The sequence below is a fragment of the Oncorhynchus tshawytscha genome, linkage group LG28, assembly GCF_018296145.1.
Source record: "Oncorhynchus tshawytscha isolate Ot180627B linkage group LG28, Otsh_v2.0, whole genome shotgun sequence".
In the NCBI taxonomy this organism is placed as follows: Eukaryota; Metazoa; Chordata; class Actinopteri; order Salmoniformes; family Salmonidae; genus Oncorhynchus; species Oncorhynchus tshawytscha.
The window spans coordinates 20054312-20080400 of NC_056456.1; the positions used below are offsets into that span (position 1 = coordinate 20054312).

At 41.4% G+C, this 26089-nt stretch overlaps 1 protein-coding gene across 2 annotated transcripts in view; it reads right to left on the reverse strand.

Moving 5' to 3' along the window:
• Positions 1–22932, reverse strand: part of LOC112227374 (potassium voltage-gated channel subfamily H member 2-like) — a 47044-nt gene extending 24112 nt beyond the window's left edge. The window contains exons 1-2 of one of the 2 annotated variants that reach the window (XM_042308187.1): positions 22685–22932; positions 22096–22316 (exon numbers count right to left, since the gene is read on the reverse strand). In XM_042308187.1, coding sequence (XP_042164121.1) covers positions 22096–22316; positions 22685–22841 — 378 coding nt within the window. In that variant the 5' untranslated portion in view covers positions 22842–22932. Of the gene's footprint in view, positions 1–4899; positions 5615–22095; positions 22317–22684 lie in introns of those variants that run through there. The other variant, XM_024392251.2, reaches the window with a different exon arrangement.
• Positions 22933–26089: the final 3157 nt, after the last annotated feature.

The following is a 26089-nucleotide window of genomic DNA, read 5'->3' on the forward strand; positions in this document are numbered from 1 at the left end:
TGTAGGTGAACAGATGATCCCTGCATGTGTGGTTCCCACCATGAAGCATGGAGGGGGAGGTGTGATGGTGCTTTGCTGGTGACACTGTCAGTGATTCTATTTAGAATTCAAGGCACACTTAACCAGCATGGTTACCACAGCATTCTACAGCGATACGCCATCCCATTTGGTTTGCTCTTAGTGGGACTATAATTCGTTTTTCAACAGGACAATAAACCAACACACCTCCATGCTGTGTAAGGGCTGTTTGACCAATAAGGAGAGTGATGTAGTGCTGCATCAGATGACCTGGCCTCCACAATCACCCGACATCAACTCAATTGAGATGATTTGGGATGAGTTCGACCGCAGAGTGAAGGAAAAGCAACCAACGAGTGCTCAGCTTATGTGGGAACTCCAAGACTGTTGGAAAAGCATTCCAGGTGAAGCTGGTTGAGAGAATGCCAAGAGCGTGCAAAGCTGTCATCAAGGGAAAGGGTGGCTACTTTGAAGAATCTAAAATATATTTGGATTTGTTTAACATTTTTTGGTTACTATAGTTTTGATGTCTTCCCTATTAATTCTACAATGTGGAAAAAAGTAAAAATAAAGATTTTAAAAAACTCTTGAATGAGTAGGTGTTTACAAACTTTTGACTGGTACTGTATATAAAAAATATGGAGTCTCCAGCTCTATTGATCTCTGAGTAATTAGGAAAAAAACAAAGTGTTACTTTACTTTCGTCCCGGTTCTCCCCTACAGTATGTAAGACAATATACTTACAAAATTATATTATTCCCTGTGTCAGGGGATTGACATACCTTTGCAGTGTATCACCGACATACAGTAGACAATGAACAGGCTATTGTAAAAGAGAGAACACTTCCAACATCCAAACCTCTATTTCTCTTAAATACACTCTTAAAATAAAAAGGTGATATCTAGAACCTAAAAGGGCTCTTCGGCTGTCTTCATAGGAGAACTCTTTGATGAACCATTTTTGGTTACAGGTAGAAAGAACCCTTTTGAGTTCCATGTAGAACCCTTTCCACAGAGGGTTCTACATTGAACCCAACATAGTTATACCTTTAACTAAAAAGGGTTCTCCTGTGGGTACAGCCGAATAAACCCTTTGGAAATCTTTTTTCTAAGATTGTAGGACATGTCCTTTTGTGGTAGAAACTTCTAGTCACAGTAACAAGTGAGCACCTCTGCTTTGCACTGCACAGCACAGGGGAGGCCCACTTATCCAGCCTGCAATAAATCTTCCTGCACAAGGGCCCCTGGGACATGGGATTCCGTTTGCCTGGCTGCCTGGGCATGAGTTGCGTTATGCTTTACTGACTGAGTATGGTGTTCAAGGGCACTGTTTTGCCAAGATGTATGTTGGTTCCTTGACCGGAGAAACTCCCCTACTGTGCACTCTGTGCTACATATACTTGGTTATGTAGCAGTCTTTGGTTATCCACACTATAACTCATCTGTGTCTCCAAGTACGTAGATGACTATGATGAACCATTACTATAACTAGTCTCATAAGAACCATTTCTCTCTTTTTTTGGACAGTAGGTGGACATTCACCTGTGTGAGCCATTGCTGGATTTATTTTCAATTCACCAAGCTTTACAGCGAAATGCTTGTCTTGTTTCTGTTAACACTATGGATGGATTAATGACTTGCCGAGGATAAAACTAAACACTGTCTCTCGCCGACTCATGACTCAATTCCAGCATGATGTAGTGCTATGAGTTATCTGTTTACAACATCAGATTCCACCCCATGTCCACCCCAGGGTGAAGTTTCTCTTAGATACAGATCTAGGATCAGCTTCCCCTCCCCCAATCCAAACCTTAACCATTTAGTGGAAAAAGGCTAAAGTTACCCTAGAAAAGCATACGGGTGCAACTTCCCCCTAATCCTCTGATGGTCACACAGTTTTGCAGGGCCCACCGCAAGGTCCAAGGCCACTACTTGTTTAATTGTTAATTTTTTAAAATGGGGCAGAGAGAACCATATGTGACCTACCGGTTCGATTCGGTCTTATGTAGCAACGGTGTGGTTCTTTTTTACATTGGATAAAAGTAGAGACTCAGAGATAGAAAATGGTATATCATACACTACAGTTGAGGAACAATGGGAAAGTAATTCTGCTTTGAAAGTTGATAAACTTGTAACCTCACTTTTAAGAAAAAGGCCTTTGATTGTTTTGGTACACCAATTGGAGAGCTCTTCTTTGTCTACACCCATTCAGCATCGGTCACACCCTCTTAAGCTTTAGCCCCACCCATCTCTTTAAGGGTTGATCCGAGCGTTCTGTCCTAACAGCAGTCAGCACTCAAGCTAACTGGCTAACGTTGGCTAGCTTGCTAGCTACTTCCAGACACAAATGAGAGAAAAGCTCACTGACCATTTTACTCGCCATAGCAAAGCTGGTTAGGCTGTTTTTATGTAATCCAGGGCATTGGTGACTGCAATTGTGCTGATGGCAACAATTTATTTTTTTGCCAACGTTTACTGACATCGGCCATATCGATCGTAAATGTGTCAGTTATTCTGCGCTGTGGCACACTCAGACGTTCTGAAATCGGAGTAGATAGCCAGAGCGAATTTACCAGCTACGTCTATCAACAGCTGTTGCAGTGACATCATGAACATTTTATCAAAATGAATACTTGCATAGTGGAGTCTTTTGTTAAGACATGTAGCTAGCTAGCTAAACAATTAACCTTAATCACAACTCATGATGTTACTAGCCTGCATGAATCTGCAGCTAGCTAACCAACCATGTCCAATATTAGCTAGCTAACATTAGGCTATAACTAGCAAAGCAAATGGCTCTGAGATACGAATAATATTACTACACATATCATACACGTAACATTAGCTAGTGAGCCAGCCAGCTAAAGTTAGCAAGCTAGCTACTTTTTGACAAAATTAGAAAAGTGTAATATCGGAAAATGTAGCTAGCTAGACTCTCTTACCTTTTATATATGGATGGACGCTTCTCCCTCTCTGTCATGGATGCCATGGTTGCCCTTCATTTGAAGATGTAATCCGGAGACAGGTGTCCTTAGCTATCATACTCTAATTCCACTGATTTCAAAACTCTGTCCTCCAGAAAGTGGAGAGCAATACTTATGCAGTTCTACTACGCAATATATATATTAAAAAAAGCTGCGTTAGACAGGATTACCTACACATACTGACCAGCTCAAATAGACAGAAGCTTGCTACATGGCAGATCAATCCGAAACTCATCTCTCGGCATGTACAACATACTTTTTCAGTTAATATCCATTATTGCCCTTTAAAAAATAAAAAATAAAAACACTTTTTTTTGGGAGTTTTAGTCATTTCTAGGCATAATATTAAACGTATTTTGTTAGTTCCCAAAATAAATATTTTCCCTTATAAAATTCCCTTAAATGTACACATATTTGCCATGAGGCTGAGATACATTTTGTAGTTTTGAAGTTAATATTCTGTAATTCTAAACATTTAATTCATGGCTATTGATGTTTTCATATGCTATATGGGGGGCCGATGTCCGGGGGGGGACCAATCCCCCCCAAAATAAATAAATAAAAATTAAATTTTTTGAGGGGAGCAAGGTGTGTGCTACGCAAGTGACACTGGCATCTCTGAGAGGAACTACATTAACCATTATGCGAATCAATTTCTATTTGTCACATGCTTCGTAAACAACAGGTGTAGACCAGTGGAGGCTGGTGGTAGGAGCTATAAGAGGAAAGGCTCATTGTAATGGCTGGAATGGAACGGTGTCAATCATATGAGAACCACATGATTGACTCCATTCTTTTTATACCATTCCAGCCATTACAATGAGCCCGTCCTCCTATAGCTCCTCCCACCAGCCTCCACTGGTGTAGACTAACACTTAAATGCTTACTCGTTTAGAACAAGCCCCTTAAGTTGATTGTCATTGTTTGTTGAGTGGCTTTTATTCAAAAATAACAGTGAGAATGGTAGTCACAACAGGATGTAGCATAACACTAACTGAGGTTAGCTTAACAGACTGGGGTTAGAATAACAGACCATGTAGCTTACTATATTAATGTACTGATGACATTAGAATATAATATTACATAAAACAGACATGCAAACAAGCAAATAATGTACTTATGTACCTGCTCAAACACATAAACACATGCATGCATGGGCACACACACACACACACACACACACACACTGTAGTATAGCCCTGGGTAACTGTTTGTTGGCATTTGTACAGGTAAATACAGCTTATGACCAATAATCCTATCACAAGTAGAGATACTCATGGATCAAAAACGTTTTTTCTACAGGCCAAACCCTCCCCTAACCTGAACGACGCTGGGCCAAATGTGCACCACCCCATGGGTCTCCCGGTCATGTCCAGCTACAACAGAGCCTGGACTCAAACCCAGAATCTCTAGTGGCACAACTAGCACTGCGATGCAGTGTCTTAGACCACTGTGCCACTCGGGAGGCCCCAACACAAAATGTTTTTAATTCCAGTAAGACACACCAAGGAACGCCACAACCCGTCTGTATTGAATCTAACCTCCACAGACTGAAGCACACTGAATAGGCTTTATACTGATGTACACTGTCTGGAACCATATGCATCTTCTTTGAATAAACTGTTCAAGCACCCTGTACAGTAGAATAAGAGAGTATACACTATTAAGGTAATACAAAGATAAAATAGGCTGATGCACATAGCAAAATAATAGTTGTGATACCCCTTCAACAGCAATTAATGTGCCTCTGTTTAACTGAACACTAATCCCTGACAGACCAAATGTTAAAATAGAAAAGCCACTAAAAGTTGGGATGTATTTGAATGCCCTTGTTCTCTCCCAATAGTGCCCGTGGTCCCATGCAGTCTCACAGCCAGGTCAGAGTCCAGCTACTCACCTCCTGAGCAACGATGCTGGAGATGCGGACAGCCCTCTTCACTCGTGTGTTCCGGCGCTCGTTGCTGGCCACTGGCCCCCCGTCCTGGGATATACTGCCCCTTCCACTGAGGGACATGGTGGATCTGCCCTCCTCTGCCCGCTCTTTCCTCCACACAGCTGCTTGTTATCCTCCCAGACTCATCTCCCCAATCTCACAACCCCGTGCCCTCCCCTGGGTGAGCTCACACTCACAGGCTATGTGCTTCTCTGTGCTGTGAATCCACACAGGGCTGTTTAGGGTTCCGTCAATCTGAGTCCAAAGAGAGATAAACAAAGTGAATGGTCCATCTGTGTTATTTGTCCTGTCATCAACTTCACTTTAGGTCTTGAACCAAAGTCCCCTTTTTTTCTCCTGCTAATGTTCCTTGTCTTAATGATCTGACACGTCCCCAGGAGAAGAGGTGCTCCGGTGCGGTTCCACCTAATGAGAATTGTTGTCACTTCATCATCTTCATGGTCTTCTCCCATTCTCTTTTCACTCTACCGCCTCCTATTCTCCCTTGTGCAGTATGAGTATCAATTATGTCATGTCCAGAGACCGAGAGCTCTCCCTCTTTCTTTCTCTCCCTTGCTCTCCCTTTCTCTCTCACTCTCGGAGTAGAGTCTTCGCTCTACTTTTTAGTTGCTTCGCTGTATCTGTGAAGTGCCACTCGCCCTTCCCTCCATCTCTCTCCCCAAACTCTTGTCTTTTTCTCTCCCTCTCCCTCTCTCTCTTTCCCCTCCTATTTTTCTCGCCTCTGTAAAAGCGCTGTACCACTCAGGATCAGCTGTAATTGCAGCTGGCTCTGTCTCCTCCTTCTCCTCCCCTCTCCTAATTTCCACCTCTTCAGTCCATCACCAGGCCAGCTGCAGGACTTGATTGATTTCCCCTTTCCCCAAATAAACACCAACAGACTTCCATAAACCTTCTCCCCCCCGTCTCTCCTTCTTTCCCTCCCTCTCCCCCTTAGTCACACCAGCTACATATTGCATTACATTTGTTAATGCGCTTAAAATAAATTAATGTAAACAGTGTTAGGGTTTTAAAATATAAGATATTGCCCATCGCCTTGTGGTTGAACCACAGCGGTGATACTTCTGCCTCTGATACCTAGTAGCTAGCTTTTCACTGCACTGGCCCATTAACCCTCCAGCTGCTAACATGTGGTTAACAGTCTCTAAGCTGATTTGCATAGGATGTTGTATGTTAAATAATATAATATATTTTTAACCTCAGAGAAACCAAAGACTGTAGACAGGAGATTGGTTCACCTTCTCAACAGTATTTAAACCAATATTATTTGCAACATCTTGGCTAACTTAGGCATGACCTTGGGCACACATAGTTACTCTACCAATCTAATCTTTTATTGATGCTGACAAAACCGAACCTTTCCTTTACATACCACTAAAGGCATCCGCATGCTTCCCAGCCGAAACAGTTTGGTAGAGTTCGTGCATATGTTATGATGACATTTTGTGAAGTTTTCGTGAGTTTTGGACTTTGGGGTGTTTTTTTTGGCTGTTCGGGCAAGCTAAAAAAAAATCTGGAGGCAGGCCGAAGTTCGGAGCCGAAGTCTACACCCCGATTCTTCAATCAAGTCTTTGTTGTCATTCAATGAGAGATGACTTGTTTTCATGCACATTTTTTCCTTGAAAAATACTGCACCAAACATCTTGGATGTAATATTGTGTGACGAAGATCTCTTTGGCAAAAATGTCAAAATGAATGACAGATTTCTTTAGTTATCGTAGATTAATTCAGAGTATTTTGAGGAAGTGTATACTGGCTACTCTCAAAATGGACAAACAGTAATATTGTCACTTTTTCTGGCGAAGGTCTTTTAAGGGAGTACGCAGCACATTCGTTCCGTTTGGCTAGCCGAGTTTGGCGAGGCGCCAGCCGAACTGAAGCATGTTGACGCCTTAAGTCTTCCTCCTTGGGCTGAGAGATTGGGATAGGGAGAGATTGAATATGTCCGTAAACACTCCAGACAGCTGGTATTCCATGAATAGGAATATATATATATAATCAACAAATAGATAATCAATCAACGTCACTTTGCATCATCTTTTCTCTCCAATTCGCATAGATTTTCTGACTCACTTGTGTTAAAAACAGCAGCTTGCCAAAGTATTGAGATGGCAATCAGTCTATGGGACATTTATTTAAGATTAATCTCAGCTGGAAAGTATAGTGCTGGGATTAAACAATCAATCCAGTTGATAAAGTGAAAGAAAATCCAGTGGGTGTGTAAGGCGAGCCCATGCTTCATTACATTCCCATACCATGTGTGACTTTCCATAAACCAGGAGCTCACCTTGCATCAGCCTCACCACCCGTCAATCCAGCCTCTACTGTCTTCCAGATAGTGTGACTGGGAGCTTTGTTATTTATGACCTTGCCCAGGGGAGTGAAACCCTCTTTATTTTTCAAGTATTGTAGTGGCAGCATCATGTTACCGGCAGGGACTGGGGAGTTTGTCATGATGAAAATCAATATGAAATTACCAAACCCCATTAAAAGTTAGAGGAAACCCTGCTTCAGTCTTCTGAATACCTAACCCTGGGATAGAGTTTTATTTTCAAGCTGTGCAATTACACAAATGTTAATGCCAAAGACACACCAGAATGGTTTTCCAATAGGTGTTGAGTGTTCCTGAATGGTCCAGTCTCAATCCTAAATGAAAATCAAGAGACAAGGTTTGAATTTGGCTTTCCATCAGTGACTCCCAACCAAATTCGCTGAGCTTGAGCAATTTTGACAAAAACAATGGGTATATGTTGCCCTAAGAGTTGGCCAAGTTGGTAGAATCTCATTCAAAATGATACCCAGCTGTAATGGCTGCCTATGGTGCTTCCACCAAGTTTTTACTCTGGGGTGTGAATACATACACAATCAATTAATTCATTTGGAAAATGTTCTATAACTTTTCTTTCGCTCTGATAATGTGGATTAGGTTGTGTACATCAGTAAGAAAAAAATATAATTTAATAAATGTTGAAATAAAATTTGAAGGCAGCAAAATCTGAAGACTGTGAGGGGTGGGTAGACTTTCACTAGACACTGCCACAAGAGGCAGCTGATCTGGACGGCTCACAATAATGGCTGGAATGGAGTAAATGGAATGGTATGAAACACATGGAAAGGTTTGGGCTGAGCCTCCCATTCAAAGGCAAAGCTTTTGAGAGAATGGTTTAAACTACTATGCCAGTATTTCAACAGTGGTGTAAGCTCTAAATTTACTCGGTCTTAAAAAAATTACCCAACTTTTACTCATAAGTATTGGACATTTGAACTAGTGGTCAACTATTGTGCTGAGTTACCAAAAATGAGTAGTACTGTCAGGAAATTGAAATGAAACAAAATATACAACAAAATGCTCATTATTAAACCAACTATTGTCTATGTATCACAATAAAAGCCCACAAGAGACACACACATCACATAGCTGAACTTTTTGCCAGATCAGAACTGTACTTTCACAGAGACAAAGAATACTGTGAGATAAGATAAGCTGTATCCTACATGCTAAATGTGTTACAGTAAAATATCAGATGTTCAGCAGTGAGTCTGCAGTACACAATACTCTCAATTCTGCTTCTGCTTGCTAAAACTAACTATTACCTGAGTGACTCACTCGAGTAGATACATAATCTAACATGATCAAATTGACCTGGGTTTAGAAATAAAATGTGTGTGGGGAGATATTTTCCATAAAAAAGAAAGCCGTTAGCTATGTGGGCTGTCTGGGTGGGTGTTTTCCCTCTAGCGGGGTTTGTTTGTAAAGCCTATGGGTCGTCGCATGGATGATATAACTGTCTACACATTCTGATTTTGTGTATGTGGGTGGTGAGTATAGGGCTTATACTGATGTGTCATTTGATGCTTGATAGGGCTTGTAAAAACAAAGGAGTTTCCCATAAGTATGTGAGAGTCTGCATGTTTGACACAGTCCATAAAAAGAACCCAAGTTATTGCAATGGAAAGAATGACACATTTCCCTCCAATTCTTTTTTCAACAGCAATAGGCATCCAGCTGCTATGCAATGGCTCAGTGCACAGAAATAACAGTTCACTTGCATCTCAGCAGGGTATATTCCTCTCCTTGATGGCAATTCTCCTCTAGGATATGCTTTATCAGGGACACCCTGGAGTTACAACCATCTACAATCTCATCTCAGGTTCTAGGGTTTTTCTGCATCAGCTATATCTGCAGAGTTAATTAATAATGTCACTGAAACACACACTCAGTCCCTCCAACTCAGTGGGCATACTGTGTGCGAAGGTGACCCATTGTTCTATAACTTCACAGGCACAAGGAGTTTTCCCAGAAGGGCCATTATCTATCTCTTATCTCGTGCTCAGGCTTGTAGCTAAGGGAACAACAGTCCACATGACAGAGTGAGTGGTGGTGGTGGTGGCCAAATAGTTACTTTTATGATGACTTCTGAATCTATGTTGCCGTTGTGATTCTCTGCAAGGATTTCCTCAATCAGATAGACTTCACATACATTCCTGTGTGTATATATAAATACATACAATATATATAAGCCATGCATGTATGACATTATAGTAAATACATGTTACAACTTCTCTATTGTTCAGAGAAAGCCAAGGCTCTAGGGACAGACCAAGCTAAGGCTAGGCAGCATCACAGAGGGTGTCATAACAGTGGCAGCTGTTTCCAATAGGCATGTGAGGTATTCTATTCAGTGGTTTTCTGGCTGTTTAAAGGTCATCTCAATAAAAGTGTTTTATTTTTATCTGGCTTATGCGGAAGTGGCATAATGACATGCTACTTTATATTAAATGTCTTTATGTACATTATGTATATTACCTTTTTGGCCTTAGTCCAGGACAGTGAAGCATTGAGCTTCCATTTGTAGCTTTTAATTAAACCCCAGAATAGCAGAGGCAATCACTTCAGATGAATTTTCCATAACAACAACATCATTATTGTCTGTGACTCAATCTTCCTGTCAACACTGCACACATGTCAGGGACAGAACATACGATGGTGTAGGATACTGTACTGTACATAACATTCAAAATGGGATATTCTCAGAATACACCTACAGTACTGAGGTGGCATTAAAAGAGAATGTATGTAATGTAAATAAACTGAGGTGTTGTTGTTTGGAACAGTACTACCTTTGCTATGTATTATTTGTTGATTGTATAAAGTCATTCAATGACCCGTCCCAGGAAACCGATGATGTTATCAAAATGCTCCAAAGGAGAATGTCATATGTACCGTATGTGTACCCTCTGACCATTTGCCCTAAGTAAAATATTACATCCTTGGGGGGCACTGGAAGAGAAGGCAAGGTTGTCTGTTACTGTACATGACATAGTACCCCAAAACACCTCCCACACACAAACAAGCCAATCAGCAAAAGTCACAAGGCTTTTTTTATATTATTTTGATTATTGCATTGAGTTTTCATCAAGCAAAGCTAATATTTGCATCGTTATGGTGTCTCTTAACCAGTAAATCTATCCCCATCCGCAGTAACACACCAGAGAATTGCTGTGCACTGTAAAGGTTGTAAATAAATACTATGCATGCATACACCAGATGTCCCTAGACCTATTTAAGCTTTGTAGTAGTAAACAAGCCTTCAGCACACAGATTGATTTGTCTGCTCCGGCCCTTCCTGCAGTACAGTGTTACTTATCTGTATGACACTGGACTGTCTCACTGACTTGTAACTCCAGCCACGCTGTTCTGTTCTGCCTCACTGGGATAATAACCCCCACTGAATATATATGGGAGAGGAGGGCTTGGTTAGCAAATTATGCTAACAATTCATTGAGTACCGCCTGCATAGGTAAGCTAGATCTATCTCACTGTCGATGTAATGGAAGCACTGTTATAGTAAGTGAAACTATGAAGCAATAGGGAGGGATTCCCTGTGTTTTTGAGTCTATGCAACAGTGTCGCCGGCATAGTTTTACTGGCCGTGTAAAACTGCCTATAATAGATGTACTATATTTTGAGACTAAGTGTATTCTACTCCAGTCAACACTGTGCTTGTGTCTTTTATATAGTACAGTAAAACATATGATTAATGAGCGTGAGGTAAATGTGAACTATTGTCCTGCTAAAGCCCTGCTCAACATCTATGAAAACCTGGAGGTTTCCATTTTAGTTTGCTAAGTCCTTTTATAAGTTTCTTCAACCGTAGAGGAGCTCTGTACTTAAGACTTACTGAAGTTGGCAGAACAATCAGTGAACACCAGACAGATAGGTGACTCACAGTAACTCTGAATGGAGTGCTGTGCACGCCTGCAAGTCACATTATGTTGGTTTGCAAAGTGTAATTCCTATTGGAATCCAGCCAGAGTTAGGATTAAATATAGGAATTTTTAATCACCCACAGCCTGCATTCAGAATGACTATCAGGGTTAGGAAAGTTGATAAGAAGACTACCTAAACCATTCAAACTGGAACAACCATTTTTTGTAGCAGGTGCAATAAAGCTAACTTACTGATTGGATTAGTTTAGAAAAATGTATGTTATGTATCTTTGTGTAGCATAAGATTATTCAATCAATCAATGTACATGCAAAAACACAGATATTAAAAACAATCCTAAAAAATCTACCTGCAGTAAAGCATGCTGGGAAATATGATAATGATGGCCGTGGTTTTGATGGGACTGTTTTACTCTCCACAGTGTAAAACAATAACTCTGATTATTAACACCAACACTAGGGGCTCTTATACACCACTGAGTGTTAATTGTACTCTTACAGAGTGAATTTAACTGGTAATCTGGTGGTTAGAGCATTGGGCCAGTAACTGAAAGGTTGCTGGATCAAATCCCCGAGCTGACAGGGTAAAACTCTGTTGTTCTGCCCCTGAGCAAGGCAGTTAACCCACTGTTCCCCGGGCGCCGAAGACGTGGATGTCGAATAAGGCAGCCACCCGCACCTCTCTGATTCAAAGAGGTTGGGTTAAATGTGGAAGACACATTTCAGTTGAAGGCATTCAGTTGTACAACTGACTGGGTATCCCCCTTTCCCTTTCCTGAATCAAAACTAGAAATGTTACACTGAAAAATCAACACAGGCCTATTTGCGGTGTGATGTGGCCTGCAAAGTACTCACTTAGTGAAAGCCACAGGTCTTTAAAATGAAAGAATTGAATAACCATGTCACAAACAAATACAGTCATGGGTGTTTAACTATGATTAACTCAAAGAAAAGGCACCCTGGGAAATATGCAAATTAGGCTTTACACCATACAATGTTAAAAGAACACCCCAAAATGATTTACTGTAACACTACAGGTGTTAATTTCTTCCGCTGAGAAACTGTAACAGCATCAGCACCAAGAAAAGTGAGTCCAGTTTATTTAAATCAAGTGTTATGTTTTACACTTTAGGTGTTGGGTAATACTCTACAGTAGAGCTATACAAACACCACAATCAAGTTCATTTGAACATGTTAAGAGTTGAATGGAGAACACAGCAAAATAGTTCAATCTTTAACACTTTCAAAAGTGTTATTTTAACACAAGTTCAGTGTGACTCATATGTTCACTGAAAATAGTGTGCATTTTAAACTTTCAGAGTTAAATGCGGAACACTGCAACAGTGTTAAATCTTTAATACTTTCAAAAGTGTTCATGTACACCCTTAACTTTGCTGTGTAAAGACCAACAGAAGAATCTAATACAATATATTTCTGTCCTTTCTACATACACTGTATCCCCAGCCCCACGGAAAACTACAGAGTAAAAAATGCAACGAACAACATCAGTCATTATGAGTATTGCAGGTTCCATGTTTGTGTTTTCTTCATTGCTGTAAAGTGGGACAACTTGAGTCAGGTGAGGGGGAGATGTAAGTAAGAAGAGGCTGTCCATTGGGATCCTCTGTTTAACATCTCTTATCTCCAAAGTTACTACTGAATGACAAAACAACCTTGTGCAGTGTTTATCCTTCATAAGACTTATTAAAGTACCTACTGCCACGTGAGTACAGAATGATTTGCCTGTTCCAGCACTCCAGTGAGTCAAACACAGTGCCATGTGTCGGCCTTTTGAAAAGGGACAATAACTTCCTACGTGGGTTGTCATGAGAAACCCAGGCTTCTATACAAGAGCCATCTCCATGTCCCTTCATCTGTTTGATAGCAAAATGAATGAGCTTCCATCAGCAGAGTAGAGGAAGGCAGAAAAGGCTATAAGGCTTCAAGAGGGTATGCGACCACATACAGTAATGTCCGATTGCACTGGGAGGGTTCTTTTGAGTATACATCAGCCGCTCTGCTATACAGTAGAGATAGGGGGTTAGGGGGCAGGTGTCAGAGCAGCCAGAGGCGAAACATGACATTCATTTATAAAATCTGCCTGTACAGTACACCTCTCCTGACCTACTAACAGGACTTGTCATCAACCCTTGTTTGTCCCAATGCTCACGCATTATCTTTATTGTCCTCACAAACAACAAGTTTCAAAGTTTATTTGTCACGTGCACAGGTGTAAAACAGCACAGTAATAAACAACGGTTTACGCATAATACACAAACTGTGCAGTGCACTACACCCTCATCTTCCTCTACTCTGTATGATCATTAGTTGTTGGAGACTTGTATTGCTATGTGTTGCAGACTGTAGGCTGAAAGCAGTGAGTGGAGCGTTCCTAGCAATCTGGTCTCAGAGCATTTTGTATTATTCTGTATATAAATCTGAGACACCCCATTTGGTATGATATGTTATGTTTCGTATGTTTCGCACTATTTTCATTTTTGTAAAAATAACGTTCCAAAGTAAACGGGCTATTTTGTCAGGACAAGATGCTAGAATATGCATATAATCGATAGCTTAGGATAGAAAACACTCTAAAGTTTCCAAAACTGTAAAAAATATTGTCTGTGAGTATAACAGAACTGATATTGCAGGCAAAAGCCTGAGAAAAATCCAATCAGGAAGGGACTCTTATTTAGAAAGCTCTGCGTTCCTATGCGTCCCTATTGAGCAGTGAATGAGATATCAACCAGATTCCTTTTTCTATGGCTCCCCTAATGTGTCTAGTCTCCCAATACATAGTTTCAGGCTTTTATTTTGAAAAATGAGCCTGAACGACAACATTGCGTCAATGGTCAGCTGGAGGCTCTCAGAGTGTTTTGTGCGTAAAAGACAAATGCAGCCATTGTTTCTCTCTTTCCTACTAAGAAGCCACCTGTCCCGGTTGATATATTATCGAATAGATATTTGAAAAACACCTGGAGGATTGATTATAAAAAACGTATGCCATGTTTCTGTCGATATTATGGATCTAATTTGGAATATTTTTCGGTGTTGTCGTGACCGCAGTTTCCGGTGGATTTCTCAACCAAATGTGAAGTACAAACGGAGGTGTTTCGGCTATAAAAAATAATCTTTATGGGACAAAATGAACATTTGCTGTCTAACTGGGAGTCTCGTGAGTGAAAACATCCGAAGCTCATCAAAGGTAAACAATTTAATTTGATTGCTTTTCTGATTTTCATGACCAGATTGCCTGCTGCTAGCTAGGCATAATGCTATGCTAGGCTATCGATAAACTTACACAAATGCTTGTCTTGCTTTGGCTGTAAAGCATAATTTCAAAATCTGAGATGACAGGTTGATTAACAAAAGGCTAAGCTGTTTTTCAGTATATTTCACTTGTGATTTCATATGAATATTTTCGAGTAATATTTTTTGTCCGTTGCGTTATGCTAATTAGTGTCAGTTGATGACAATTCTCCCGGATCTGGGAGAGGGAGTTCCAAGAGGTTTTAAGTTACGAATTCCAATTTGTTGTTGCTAATGTTAGCTAGGTGGCTAATGCTAACATTAGCTAGCTGGCTAACATTAGCTAGGCTAGGGGTTAGGGTTAAGGTTAGGAGTTAGGTTAAAAGGTCAAGGTTAGTGTTAGAGGAAGGGTTATCTAAAATGGTTAAGGTTAGGGTTATGGGAAGGGTTAGCTAACCTAGTAGTTGAAAAGTAGTAGCTAAAAGTAGTAAGTAGCTGCAAAGTTGCTAATTAGCTAAAATGCTAAAGTTGTCCGTGAAGAGATTTGAACACGCATACCTTTGGGTATATATGGTATTATATACTATAGTAATTACTTAGTGTTTTTGCGGACTGTAGTATTTATTGTAGTGTTTTTACTGACATTACTGTAGTATATACTATAGTGTTTTGTTATCTTTGACATAGCAGTGAAGGCTTTGTCCTTGAGGAAAACTAAATTACTTAAAGTGCACATTTTCTATAACCTGTAGGTAGGTAGGACTAAGGTCTGAACAAACAGTTCAGAGCTTCTGCTATTTTTTATAACCTGTAGGGAACACACTAAATTGCCTTCACTCTGTGTGCAATAAAAGTGTTTAACAGGATTTTTGAATGGCTGCCTTATCTTTGTACGCCACACATACAATTATCTGTAAGTTCCCTCAGTCAAGCAGAGAATTTCAAACACAGATTCAACCACAAAGACCAGGGAGGTTTTCCAATGCCTCGCAAAGAAGGGATTCTATTGGTAGATACAAAGAAAAACAGGCATTGAATATCCCTTTTGAGTTTATTTTTATTTTTTACAGGGGCTGTGCACATACAACTCCAGTCCCTTGGCAGGTTATTAAAAACTATTACAATATCAATACAGACAAACAATGAGCAGTGAGCACATGCAGAGAAACATAGCACAAGCAACACATAGCATGCAGAAAGAGCAATAGCACAAAAAGCAACAAAACAATACATAAACAGTGTTTACAAACCTCACAAGCTACAGACAACAGATAACATGGAAAGGGGCAATACACCACTAGGAATTATGTTCACAAGTCTGATTGTCCTTTAGCCATGTCTTTATGTTTTTTTGTGAAGGTGTGATAGGTGGTGCAGTTATGTGTGTCTGATAGCAGTGTGTTCCAGACATGGGAAGCTCTCACAGAGAAAGCAGTTTGACTAAAGGTGATTTGAGCATTGTAATGTCATTAATTACACTTTGGATGGTGTATCAATACACCCAGTCACTGCAAGGATACAGGCATCCTTCCTAACTCAGTTGCTGGAGAGTAAGGAATCCAACCACTTAGGGATTTTACCATTAAGTAAATAGTGACTTTAAAACAGTTTATTGACAGAGTGAAAAGAAGAGCCTGTCCAGAATAAAACATATTCCAAAACATGCACCCTGCTTGCAACAAGACACTAAAGTAATACTGCAAAACATGTGGCAAAAAAATCACATTATTGTCCTGAATAAAAAGTGTTATGTTTGGGGCAAATCCAGTACAACATATTACTGAGTACCATCCTCCATATTTTCAAGCATAGTGGTGGCTGCATCATGTTATAGGTATGTTAGTAATCATTAAGGACTGGGAAGTTTTTCAGGATAGAAAACCCCCCAGAATGGAGCTAACCACAGGCAAAATCCTAGAGGAAGACCTGGTTTAGTCTGCTTTCCACCATACACTGGGAGAGGAATTCACCTTTCAGCAGGGCAATAACCTAAAACACAAAGCCATATCTACACTGGAGTTGCTTACCAAGAAGACAGTGAATGTTCCTGAGTGGCCGAGTTACAGTTTTGTCTGCTGGAAAATCTATGGCAAGACCTGAAAATGGTCGTCTAGCAATAATCAACAACCAATTTGACAGAGCTTAAAGAATTTTGAAAATAATTATGGGTAAATGTCGCAAAATCCAGGTGTGGAAAGCTCTTAGAGACTTACCTAGAAAAACCCGTAGCATTAATCGCTGCCAAAGGTGCTTCTACAAACTATTGACTCAGGGGTGTGAATACGTATTTTCAATATATTTAGGAACATTTCTACAAACATGTTTTCACTTTTTCATTATCTGGTATTGTGTGTAGAATTTTGAATTCAAGCTGTAACACAACAAAATGTGGAATAAGTCAAGGGGTATGAATACTTTCTGAAGACATTGTACTGTATATGGTCTATACTTGGCATGTAGGTGTCTCACTTATGGCCGGCATAAATTGGGATATCAGGGAGGGGAATGGGCAGGGTATAGGTAAATTGAATACGGCAGTATATACTATAGTAATTACTGTAGTGTTTTTGCGGACTGTAGTGTTTTTGCATACATTACTGCAGTATTTACAGTAGTGTTTTTGTGGTCTGTAGTATACTGTAGTATTTACTATAGTATTCTACAGTATACTACAACATTCTATAATAAGTACTACAGTACACATGATTGAGGTATACTACAGTGTTTAGTATAGTATTCTACATTTTACTACAGAATTCTATAGTAAGTACTGTAGTATTCTATAGTAACTGTAGTATTTTTTTCATGTGGGCATTGAAATAAAATTAAGTCAGTTAAGATGGCATCTCATGGAGACATAACATGTGCAGTTTGAGCTCCTCAAGGACGTGACGTCGCAGGCTAGCCCAGTGCTGTCCTCTCATTGAGTAAATCAAGTTGAAGGCCGACTGGGGTACCATTAGCAACTAAATTATCCTGATAACTTCTTCTGTGTGCGATAAAAAAAAAAAATTGGTTCAAGGACATACATTTGGTGTATTAGAAGCAGTTATTGGTACCATGGTTGTCTTCTAAATTTTTTTTAATTTACATGCAGATTGACCATGAAGATTGCAATTTTTCAATTCACTATAATGGGGATCCTGTTTTCGGCTAACAATGCCTTCAGTACCACGGTCGACCTTGAACTTCTGTGGTTTCAATGAGGGGGGCAGTTGTTCTCCCCTGGGCAGAATTTTTAAAACTCCTCCCAGGGGGCGTGGTGGACTAATAGACTGCTGCAGTGTGTTACTGGGCGGCTACACTGACCACGTTTACATGTACACAGTATTCCGGAAAATAGCTCATATCCCGGTTAACGTCTCAGGGCTCTACAGTACAACCATTTTACTCACATTTGTGCCTAAAAATAGATGTGTACAAACTCAAAAGCTCAAGTATGAGCACATGTGCGAGTTCTGATTTTAAAGCAACAACAAAGAAATGCTGCCGTAACTATTTTCAAAGTATTTCTCCTGTTTTGTTTCATAGCTGGTTTATATTCAAACAAATAATTATGTAGAGTCCTATATATCCCATATATGCAGTGCCTGGGGTGATGTGTGCACTGTGAGTGAAGTGGTGCTGAAAACTTCATCTTTAGGAGTGCACAGGCGTAGAAGTCACTGGTGTAGCACACACCCCCACAGCCCCCTCAAGGTTGGGCCCCCCAGATATGTAGACTGCACTAGCATCGAATAGTCCCCGCGTTATGCGGAAGTCCCCGCGTTATGCGGAAGTCAGGAACTAATACACGCAGTCAGTTAGGAAAGCAAAGGCTAGCTTTTTAAAACAAAAATTTGCATCCTGTAGCTCTAACTCCAAAAGGTTTTGGGACACTGTAATGGAGAATAAGAGCACCTCCTCCCAGCTGCCCACTGCACTGAGGCTAGGAAACACTGTCACCACTGATAAATCCATGATAATCGAGAATTTCAATAAGCATTTCTCTACGGCTGGCCATGCTTTCCTCCTGGCTACCCCAACCCCGACCAACAGCTCCGCACCCCCCACAGCTACTTGCCCAAGCCTCCCCAGCTTCTCCTTCACCCAAATCCAGATAGCAGATGTTCTGAAAGAGCTGCAAAACCTGGACCCGTACAAATCAGCTGGGCTAGACAATCTGGACCCTTGTTACAACCCCTATTACCAGTCTTATCAAACCTCTCTTTCGTATTGTCCGAGATCCCTAAAGATTGAAAAGCTGCCGTGGTCATCCCCCTCTTCAAAGGGGGTGACACTCTAGACCCAAACTGTTATAGACCTACTGTGTATCCATCCTGCCCTGCCCTTCTAGTCTTCGAAAGCCAAGTTAACAAACAGATCACTGACCATTTCGAATCCCACCGTACCTTCTCCGCTGTGCAATCCGGTTTCCGAGCTGGTCACCTCAGCCACGCTCAAGTTACTAAATTATATCATAACCACCATCGATAAAAGACAGTACTGTGCAGCCGTCTTCATCGACCTGGCCAAGGCTTTCGACTCTGTCAATCACCGTATTCTTATAGGCAGACTCAACAGCCTTGGTTTTTCTAATGACTGCATCGCCTGGTTCATCAACTATTTTGCAGACAGAGTTCAGTGTGTCAAATCGGAGGGCCTGTTGTCCGGACCTCTGGAAGTCTCTATGGGGGTATCACAGGGTTCAATTCTCGGGCTGACTCTTTTTTTTCCCTTTTTTTCCCCATTATTTATTTTTAATACATTTGCAAAAATTTAGAAAACCCCGTTTTTGCTTTGTCATTATGGGGTGTTGTGTGTAGATTGATGAGGGTGAAAAACAATTTAATCCCTTTTAGAATAAGGCTGTAACGTAACAAAATGTGGAAAAAGTAAAAGGGTCTGAATACTTTTCGAATGCACTGTATTTGCTGTGCTAGGGATAATGTTTGCTTTATAAATGTTTTATGTTCTAAATCTAGAAAAACATGGAAAATAAATTTGCCCTGATTAATTTAATAGTGATTTAAAAACAAAACAAAAAGAAGTTTGGAGATTTGTATTACATATTTGAATATTCTAATGTTACAATTAAACAATCAAGGCCTTTGAACACTTGTTGGGTAATAATTGCAAAAATGAAATGCCTTTATGGTGCCTGATGGAGTTGACATAAATCTAGTAAGTTTCATTTTGATTATGCTGATTTTTTAATTAAGCGGCTGTTCCTTTTACATGGTGTGATAGCTGATACTTTGGTCTATGAAATACAACTTTTACAGATGCATCATTGAGAGCATCCTGTCGGCTGTATTACCACCTGGTACGGCAACTGCACCGTCCACAATCACAGGGTTCTCCAGAGGGTGGTTCAGTCTGCCCAACGCATCTCTGTCTGCCCCACAGGACATCTACAGTACCTGGTGCCACAGGAAGGCCAAAAAGATCATCAAGGACCTCAGCCACCCGAGCCATGGCCGGTTCACCCTGCTTACCATCCAGAAGGTGAGGTCATCAAAGCTTGGACAGGAATACTGAAAAACAGATTTTAACTCAAGGCCATCAGGCTATTTCATAGTCACCACCAATGTTTCCTCTAAACTGCGCACGGGCGTGCAGTAGCCCCGAGACTGCCCCGTAGAGCGCAGAATAAATATCAGCCTAGGGAGAGAAGCGGCATATTGAACTTCACTCAATTTACTAGAGTTTTCCCTTTTAGTTAAGACTATCAACATTTCCCTTTACTGTGGCAAATGTGATCGAATCAATGCAATATTAGTCACTTTCAATGCAACATTCCTGAAACAAAATGAATTACATAAGAGATTGTGTTGTAGGCACAACGCATCAGAGTAGGATTCTGTTGTGCACGACTCAGCCGGTACTCTACACAGACTGGTGCTGCATAACCAGTAGGCCCATACGAAAATAGACCATTGCCATATATGGATATGTGCTATTTACTTTGAACTGAAAGGTTTACAGCTGTGGACGTGAGTCGATGAGCTTGTTTTGAGATCAAAGCAAGAGCTGCATGTAGCCACTTGTGCAAACTTTGTTCATATCTTTTGTTAGTTAGTGACTTATTAGACCAGTTATAGATAATGTGTAGTCAGCAATAGGGGAGTGATTGCTTCCTGCAAGAGCACAAAACGTGTACATTTCTAGATCTATTTGAAAAGCAAGTCATATAAAGAGCTTTTTTTTGTCTTAAAGGTGCAGTGTTCTATTTTGAGACAGGCTTGAATACATTCTGTAGCCAATAGACAGACGGTAGCATAATTTGTCTGATTCTCTGTAATAATGGTATGGGAATAATAATGCATTTTATTTTGAAAAGTGGTTTCTTGCATCAAACAACACAACAACAAGTTCAGTCACCTCCATGTCTGAAGGACAAGTGGATAAACAGGCTAATGTCAAGCCCTGCATGTTTTCTTTCAAAAGTCTCATGGAGCGTAGGCTTACGTTGAACTACATTGAACTGCTACTGTAGGCTGAATGATAGAACAGCTATTTCCATGTTAAAATGTTATGGGATGCATTTTCTCCATTGTTTTTGATTGTAGTCCACTCTGGTAGTCCTACATTATGATCAAATAGCCACAGTAGCCTACTTGGCCACTGTTATAACTGTAACTTAAAGCAGGTACAGCCTCTGTGTTCACAGAATTTTCACAAGGTTCCAGTTTGAACTCAGCAGGCCTGAAATTTGATCAGTGTCGATTATTTTTTTATGGAAAATTGGTCACCACTAGCTACCCTCCGCCCAGGACCCTGCCCTGAACATTAGTCACTAGCCGGGCTACCACACGGTTACTCTACCATGCACCTTAGAGGCTGCTACCCTATGTACATAATCAATGAACACTGGTCACTTTAATAATGTTCACATACTGTTATACCCACTTCATATGTAAATACTGTATTCTAGTCAAGGCCTATTGTATTTAACTTTGCTGTACAGATGCTATTTTTCAGATATACTACATATTATACATACATACATACATATCATATTGTCTATACATTCCATCAAATATATATTTATATTTTTACTCCGGACTCCGACATTGCTCGTCCTAATTTTTCTATATTTCTTAATTCGATTCTTTAACTTTTTTAGATTTGTGTGTATTGTTAGATATTACTGCACTGTTGGAGCTAGGAAAACAAGCATTTCGCTACACCCGCAATAACATCTGCTAATCAGTTGAAGGCATTCAGTTGTACAACAAACTAGGTATGTCCCTTTCCCTTTAAATATGTGTATGCAACCAATCACATTTGATTTGATTCAAAGTTTACCAGCAGCGACTGAATATAGAGCAAAACTCTCTGGATAGTGCTGCCACTCTCAGGAAAGACACTGCAATGGCAGACTACAGAAGGGACAAGGTGTCTGTGAAAGCCTCTAGATCAGGGCTCTCCAACCCTGTTCCTGGAGAGCAGCTAACCGTCCTGTAGGTTTTCAATCCAAACCTAATCTACCACACCTGATTTTAATCATTAGCTGGTTGATAACACCAGGTTAGTTACAACTGGGGTTTGGGCGAAAACCTACAGGACGGTAACTCTCCAGGAACAGAGTTTGAGACTCCTGCTCTAGATACTGCAGTTTGTCATGAAATAGTGTCATCCTATCCATATACATCCACTGATAGGAGAAGAGCAGTGACTCACCTGAGTGAATTTCTCAGTAACCCCGTGTGTGCGGTCCATCAGTTTACACGGGGCAATTATGTCCATCTCTGCGGACGGGAGGGCCACCAGGGGGTCTGGCCTGTATTCATGTGGGTTGACCTGTGTCACGTGACTAAAGGTCCGGAAGCGGATAAGGTTCGGGTCAGACGTGGTGTCAGATGTAACATTACGCAGGCTGGACTTCATACAGGTCATTCCACCTGAGAAGGAATATATGTTGATGATAGTGTTAGACTTAGAAGTCTAGGCTTACTCCCAGTTTAATTATTTGCCAGTAACATAGAGTTGAAGGGGATTTGTGCATGCTACAATACATAGTGATGTTGAACAGATGGAACATTAACGTAAGACAAGGATTCATCAATTACACGATTAATGAGCTCCTCTTTCATCCTCAAATGTCTCCATACAGCTCCTGACAGCCCCGCCTTTTTTATGTGTCCCATACATGTCCTCAACCTGTCCTGTCCCCTCACCTGTCCTTGCCCGTGCCCCCGCCCCCCATCCTTATCTCTGTCCTATGCCCATGAACCCTATCCCCTGTTCTCGTCTCTGTCTCCTCCACTACCTGTTCTGCTGGGCCGCGTCTGGAGCTTTCCGTGCCAGCTGGCCCGTCCCCTCCGGATCTTGATGCCGTCCACGGAGGAGACGTGCCGCAGGCTGCAGAGGCTCTCACAGGAGTGGCTGGGCGTCACGATGCAGTTGGAGACACATTCCTCATCCATCCGGAGGCAGTGCAGCCTGGGGGAGGACTGGGAGAAGCCCAGGGACAGGGCTGGGGGAGCATCGGATGTGTCTGTGGAGGGCAAGATGGGCTCACCTATAAACACATATGAAATAAGTAAGCATTAAATAAGTAAATGAGAATGTGTTCTCAGTCAACTTACCTGGTAAAATAAGGGTAAAATAAATCAAATTAACATATGACAGCCTCTGCATTGTCAGGGACTAACTGCACTTCTCCAGCAGTGTAGGAGGGCACAAGGCTGAAGTCCATTTAGCAAACACTTTCATCCAAAGTGACTTAAAGTACAGTGAATGCATATGTTTTAGTACATGTGACCATAGTGGGAAACAAACCCACACCCTGGTGTTGCTCCCACCATGCTCTTACCAACTGAGCCGCAAAGAACCACTCACCTCCCAGCAGGGCTCTCTGGTCCTCATCCCGGAGTAGTACCGCGGTGCCACCCAGACGCCGGCGCTCTGGCAGGGACAGCAGCTTTTTCAGCGCCACAGACTCATGACCCAGAGCAAGGAGGTCCCGCTGGTGGCCCAGCTCGGTGTCGTTCTCCAGGGACTGTTTACTCCTGCTGAGGGGGCGGACCAAGGTGGAGGGCAAGCGAAACCTATTCCGACGTTCTGCACGTCAAAGGGAAAAGGTGGGCGATCACAGTTTCTGAATACACTACACCGTAACAATGTCATTAAAGTACTTTAATCTCTAAGATTTTACGGGAAAATATTTGGACCCTACTCATTAACACACAGAGGATGTGCTTTGCTTACTTAGGGTCAGCCAGGGGATGGACAACTTGTGGTTGAACTCTCTAGTTGGGGACCTGGGAATATGTGGATCAGTGGGAAGCTCGAAGTTGAGGATGAAAATGATCAGCAAGCCATCCTCATTTTTCACTGGCACCACATCGATTTTACAGGAGAAACACACACCTGGACACACACACACACACACACACACACACACACACACACACACCACCACCACTAGTGAGCAAACATGATTGTATTTTAGGGCGTGCATACCAAAGTTCCCCTCTAGAGGGAGACACACAACATCAGATGAGAGCTGCATTGATCTGCCATGGAGTGGGTTTCCTCAAGGGTACAATATTTACATTAAGGAAATATATTAGTCCTGTAAATTGTCCATCCTATGAATATGATTATCTTCTCAATCTTTCTCTATCTCTGTTAGTGAATGAATGTCAGTCAGTGCTGTTTATGTGAGTTGTCACAGAGTACTACATCTTAGAGAGAAGAAAATAATGTTACAGTGAAAGAAATAAAGTATTTATTGTTATCATTCAATATTCAGGATAGAACTATAGACTGCATAATATTGTAAGCATGTCTTGTGATGTAACTAGGTGAGTAACTCCTACACATCCCGTCTCAGTCCAACTGTGTCAGGTGACAGTGATACCAACCTGGTAGAGAGCTAAAGCTTTACCAGGAGCCAAAAAGATAGGAGAGCGAGATAAAGTGAAAGAGAGAGGGGGGGTTAGGGAGAGCGAGGAGGTTAGGGAGAGGGAGGGGATTAGAGAGAGGGGGAGAGAGAGATTGAGCAAGAGAGGGAGAGGGTAGTAGGGAGAGCGAGGGGATTAGGGAGAGCAAGAGAGGGGGGGGGCATGGAGGGCACTGACTGACTGTGTAGGTATGGGGAGGAGGTAGTCAGAAAACGCTGTAGCATGAAGGACACAGGACAGGCCTGACAGGGACAGTACTGAGGACAGGAGGAATATTCTGAATTATCACCCCTCCTGGATTAGAGCTCTAACATGGTCCTTTATTCTACCTTAATTCATCTCATTGATATCACACGGTCATCTGCCGTACTGCAAAACCATCTGCTACTAAACCCTTTGTTCCGGGCACACCACATCTATAATCTACACAGATTTACAGCATATTGGATAGGCTAAATCACCTTTGACATGTGGAGCACACCTGAGAACACCATTAACTGATAGATCATAACCATGGTGACCCTATCGAAAACTGAGTGAAGCTACACAAAGGATTTGACTGAAATCATTGGCTGGAATTATAAGAGTCCAAGTGGAAAAAGTGACCCAAATAAACCGGTACAAAAAAATGTAAACATATGTTAGCATAATGTATAACATATTTTTTTGTTCCCGCAGGAGATATTACAACTGCCTTGTCCTTGGTTCTTTATCTGGGGCATAGATCATAGTTTACACGAAGAACATAAGCACCATATAAACCAGAATAAATTATAGGATTATATCCCGGAAAAGATTACCCCTCCACCATCTCTCTCCCCTCCCTCTGTCTTCCTCTCCTTCACAGTCATTCTCTCCCCCCTTCTCTTCCATCCTTCCACCCTCCCTCCCTCATCATCACAAACGGTGAATTACTTATTGGAGATGTCTCTTTCTCTTCTTAAAGTATTTATATATTAGCTTGAGGAGAGAGCTGAACTATTGGTCTGTTTGTGCCGCTACTATCTTATCTCAGTCTGCAATAATACAGCCAGGGGACAGCTGAGCTGTTCAGACTGCTTAAATCTGGAACAGGACCAGAGATGCCTGACAGAATTATGGACATACCTGTTAGACTCATCCAGTAATCAGTGGTGGAAAAAGTACCCAACTGTCATACTTAAGTAAAAGTAAAGATACTCAAATCCTTCTGTTCACCTGATTTAGAATTCCTCACAATCAAATGTAGACCGCATTACCTACCAAGAGAATTCTCTTCGATTATAATCACAGCCGTATATATCCCCCCCCAAGCAGACACATCGATGGCTCTGAACGAACTTTATTTAACTCTCTGCAAACTGGAAACGATTTATCCGGAGGCTGCATTCATTGTAGCTGGGGATTTTAACAAGGCTAATCTGAAAACAAGACTCCCTAAATTTTATCAGCATATTGATTGCGCAACCAGGGGTGGAAAGACCCTGGATCATTGTTACTCTAACTTCCGCGACGCATATAAGGCCCTGCCCCGCCCCCTTTCGGAAAAGCTGACCACGACTCCATTTTGTTGATCCCTGCCTACAGACAGAAACTAAAACAAGAAGCTCCCACGCTGAGGTCTGTCCAACGCTGGTCCGACCAAGCTGACTCCACACTCCAAGACTGCTTCCATCACGTGGACTGGGAGATGTTTCGTATTGCGTCAGACAACAACATTGACGAATACGCTGATACGGTGTGCGAGTTCATTAGAAAGTGCGTTGAAGATGTCGTTCCCATAGCAA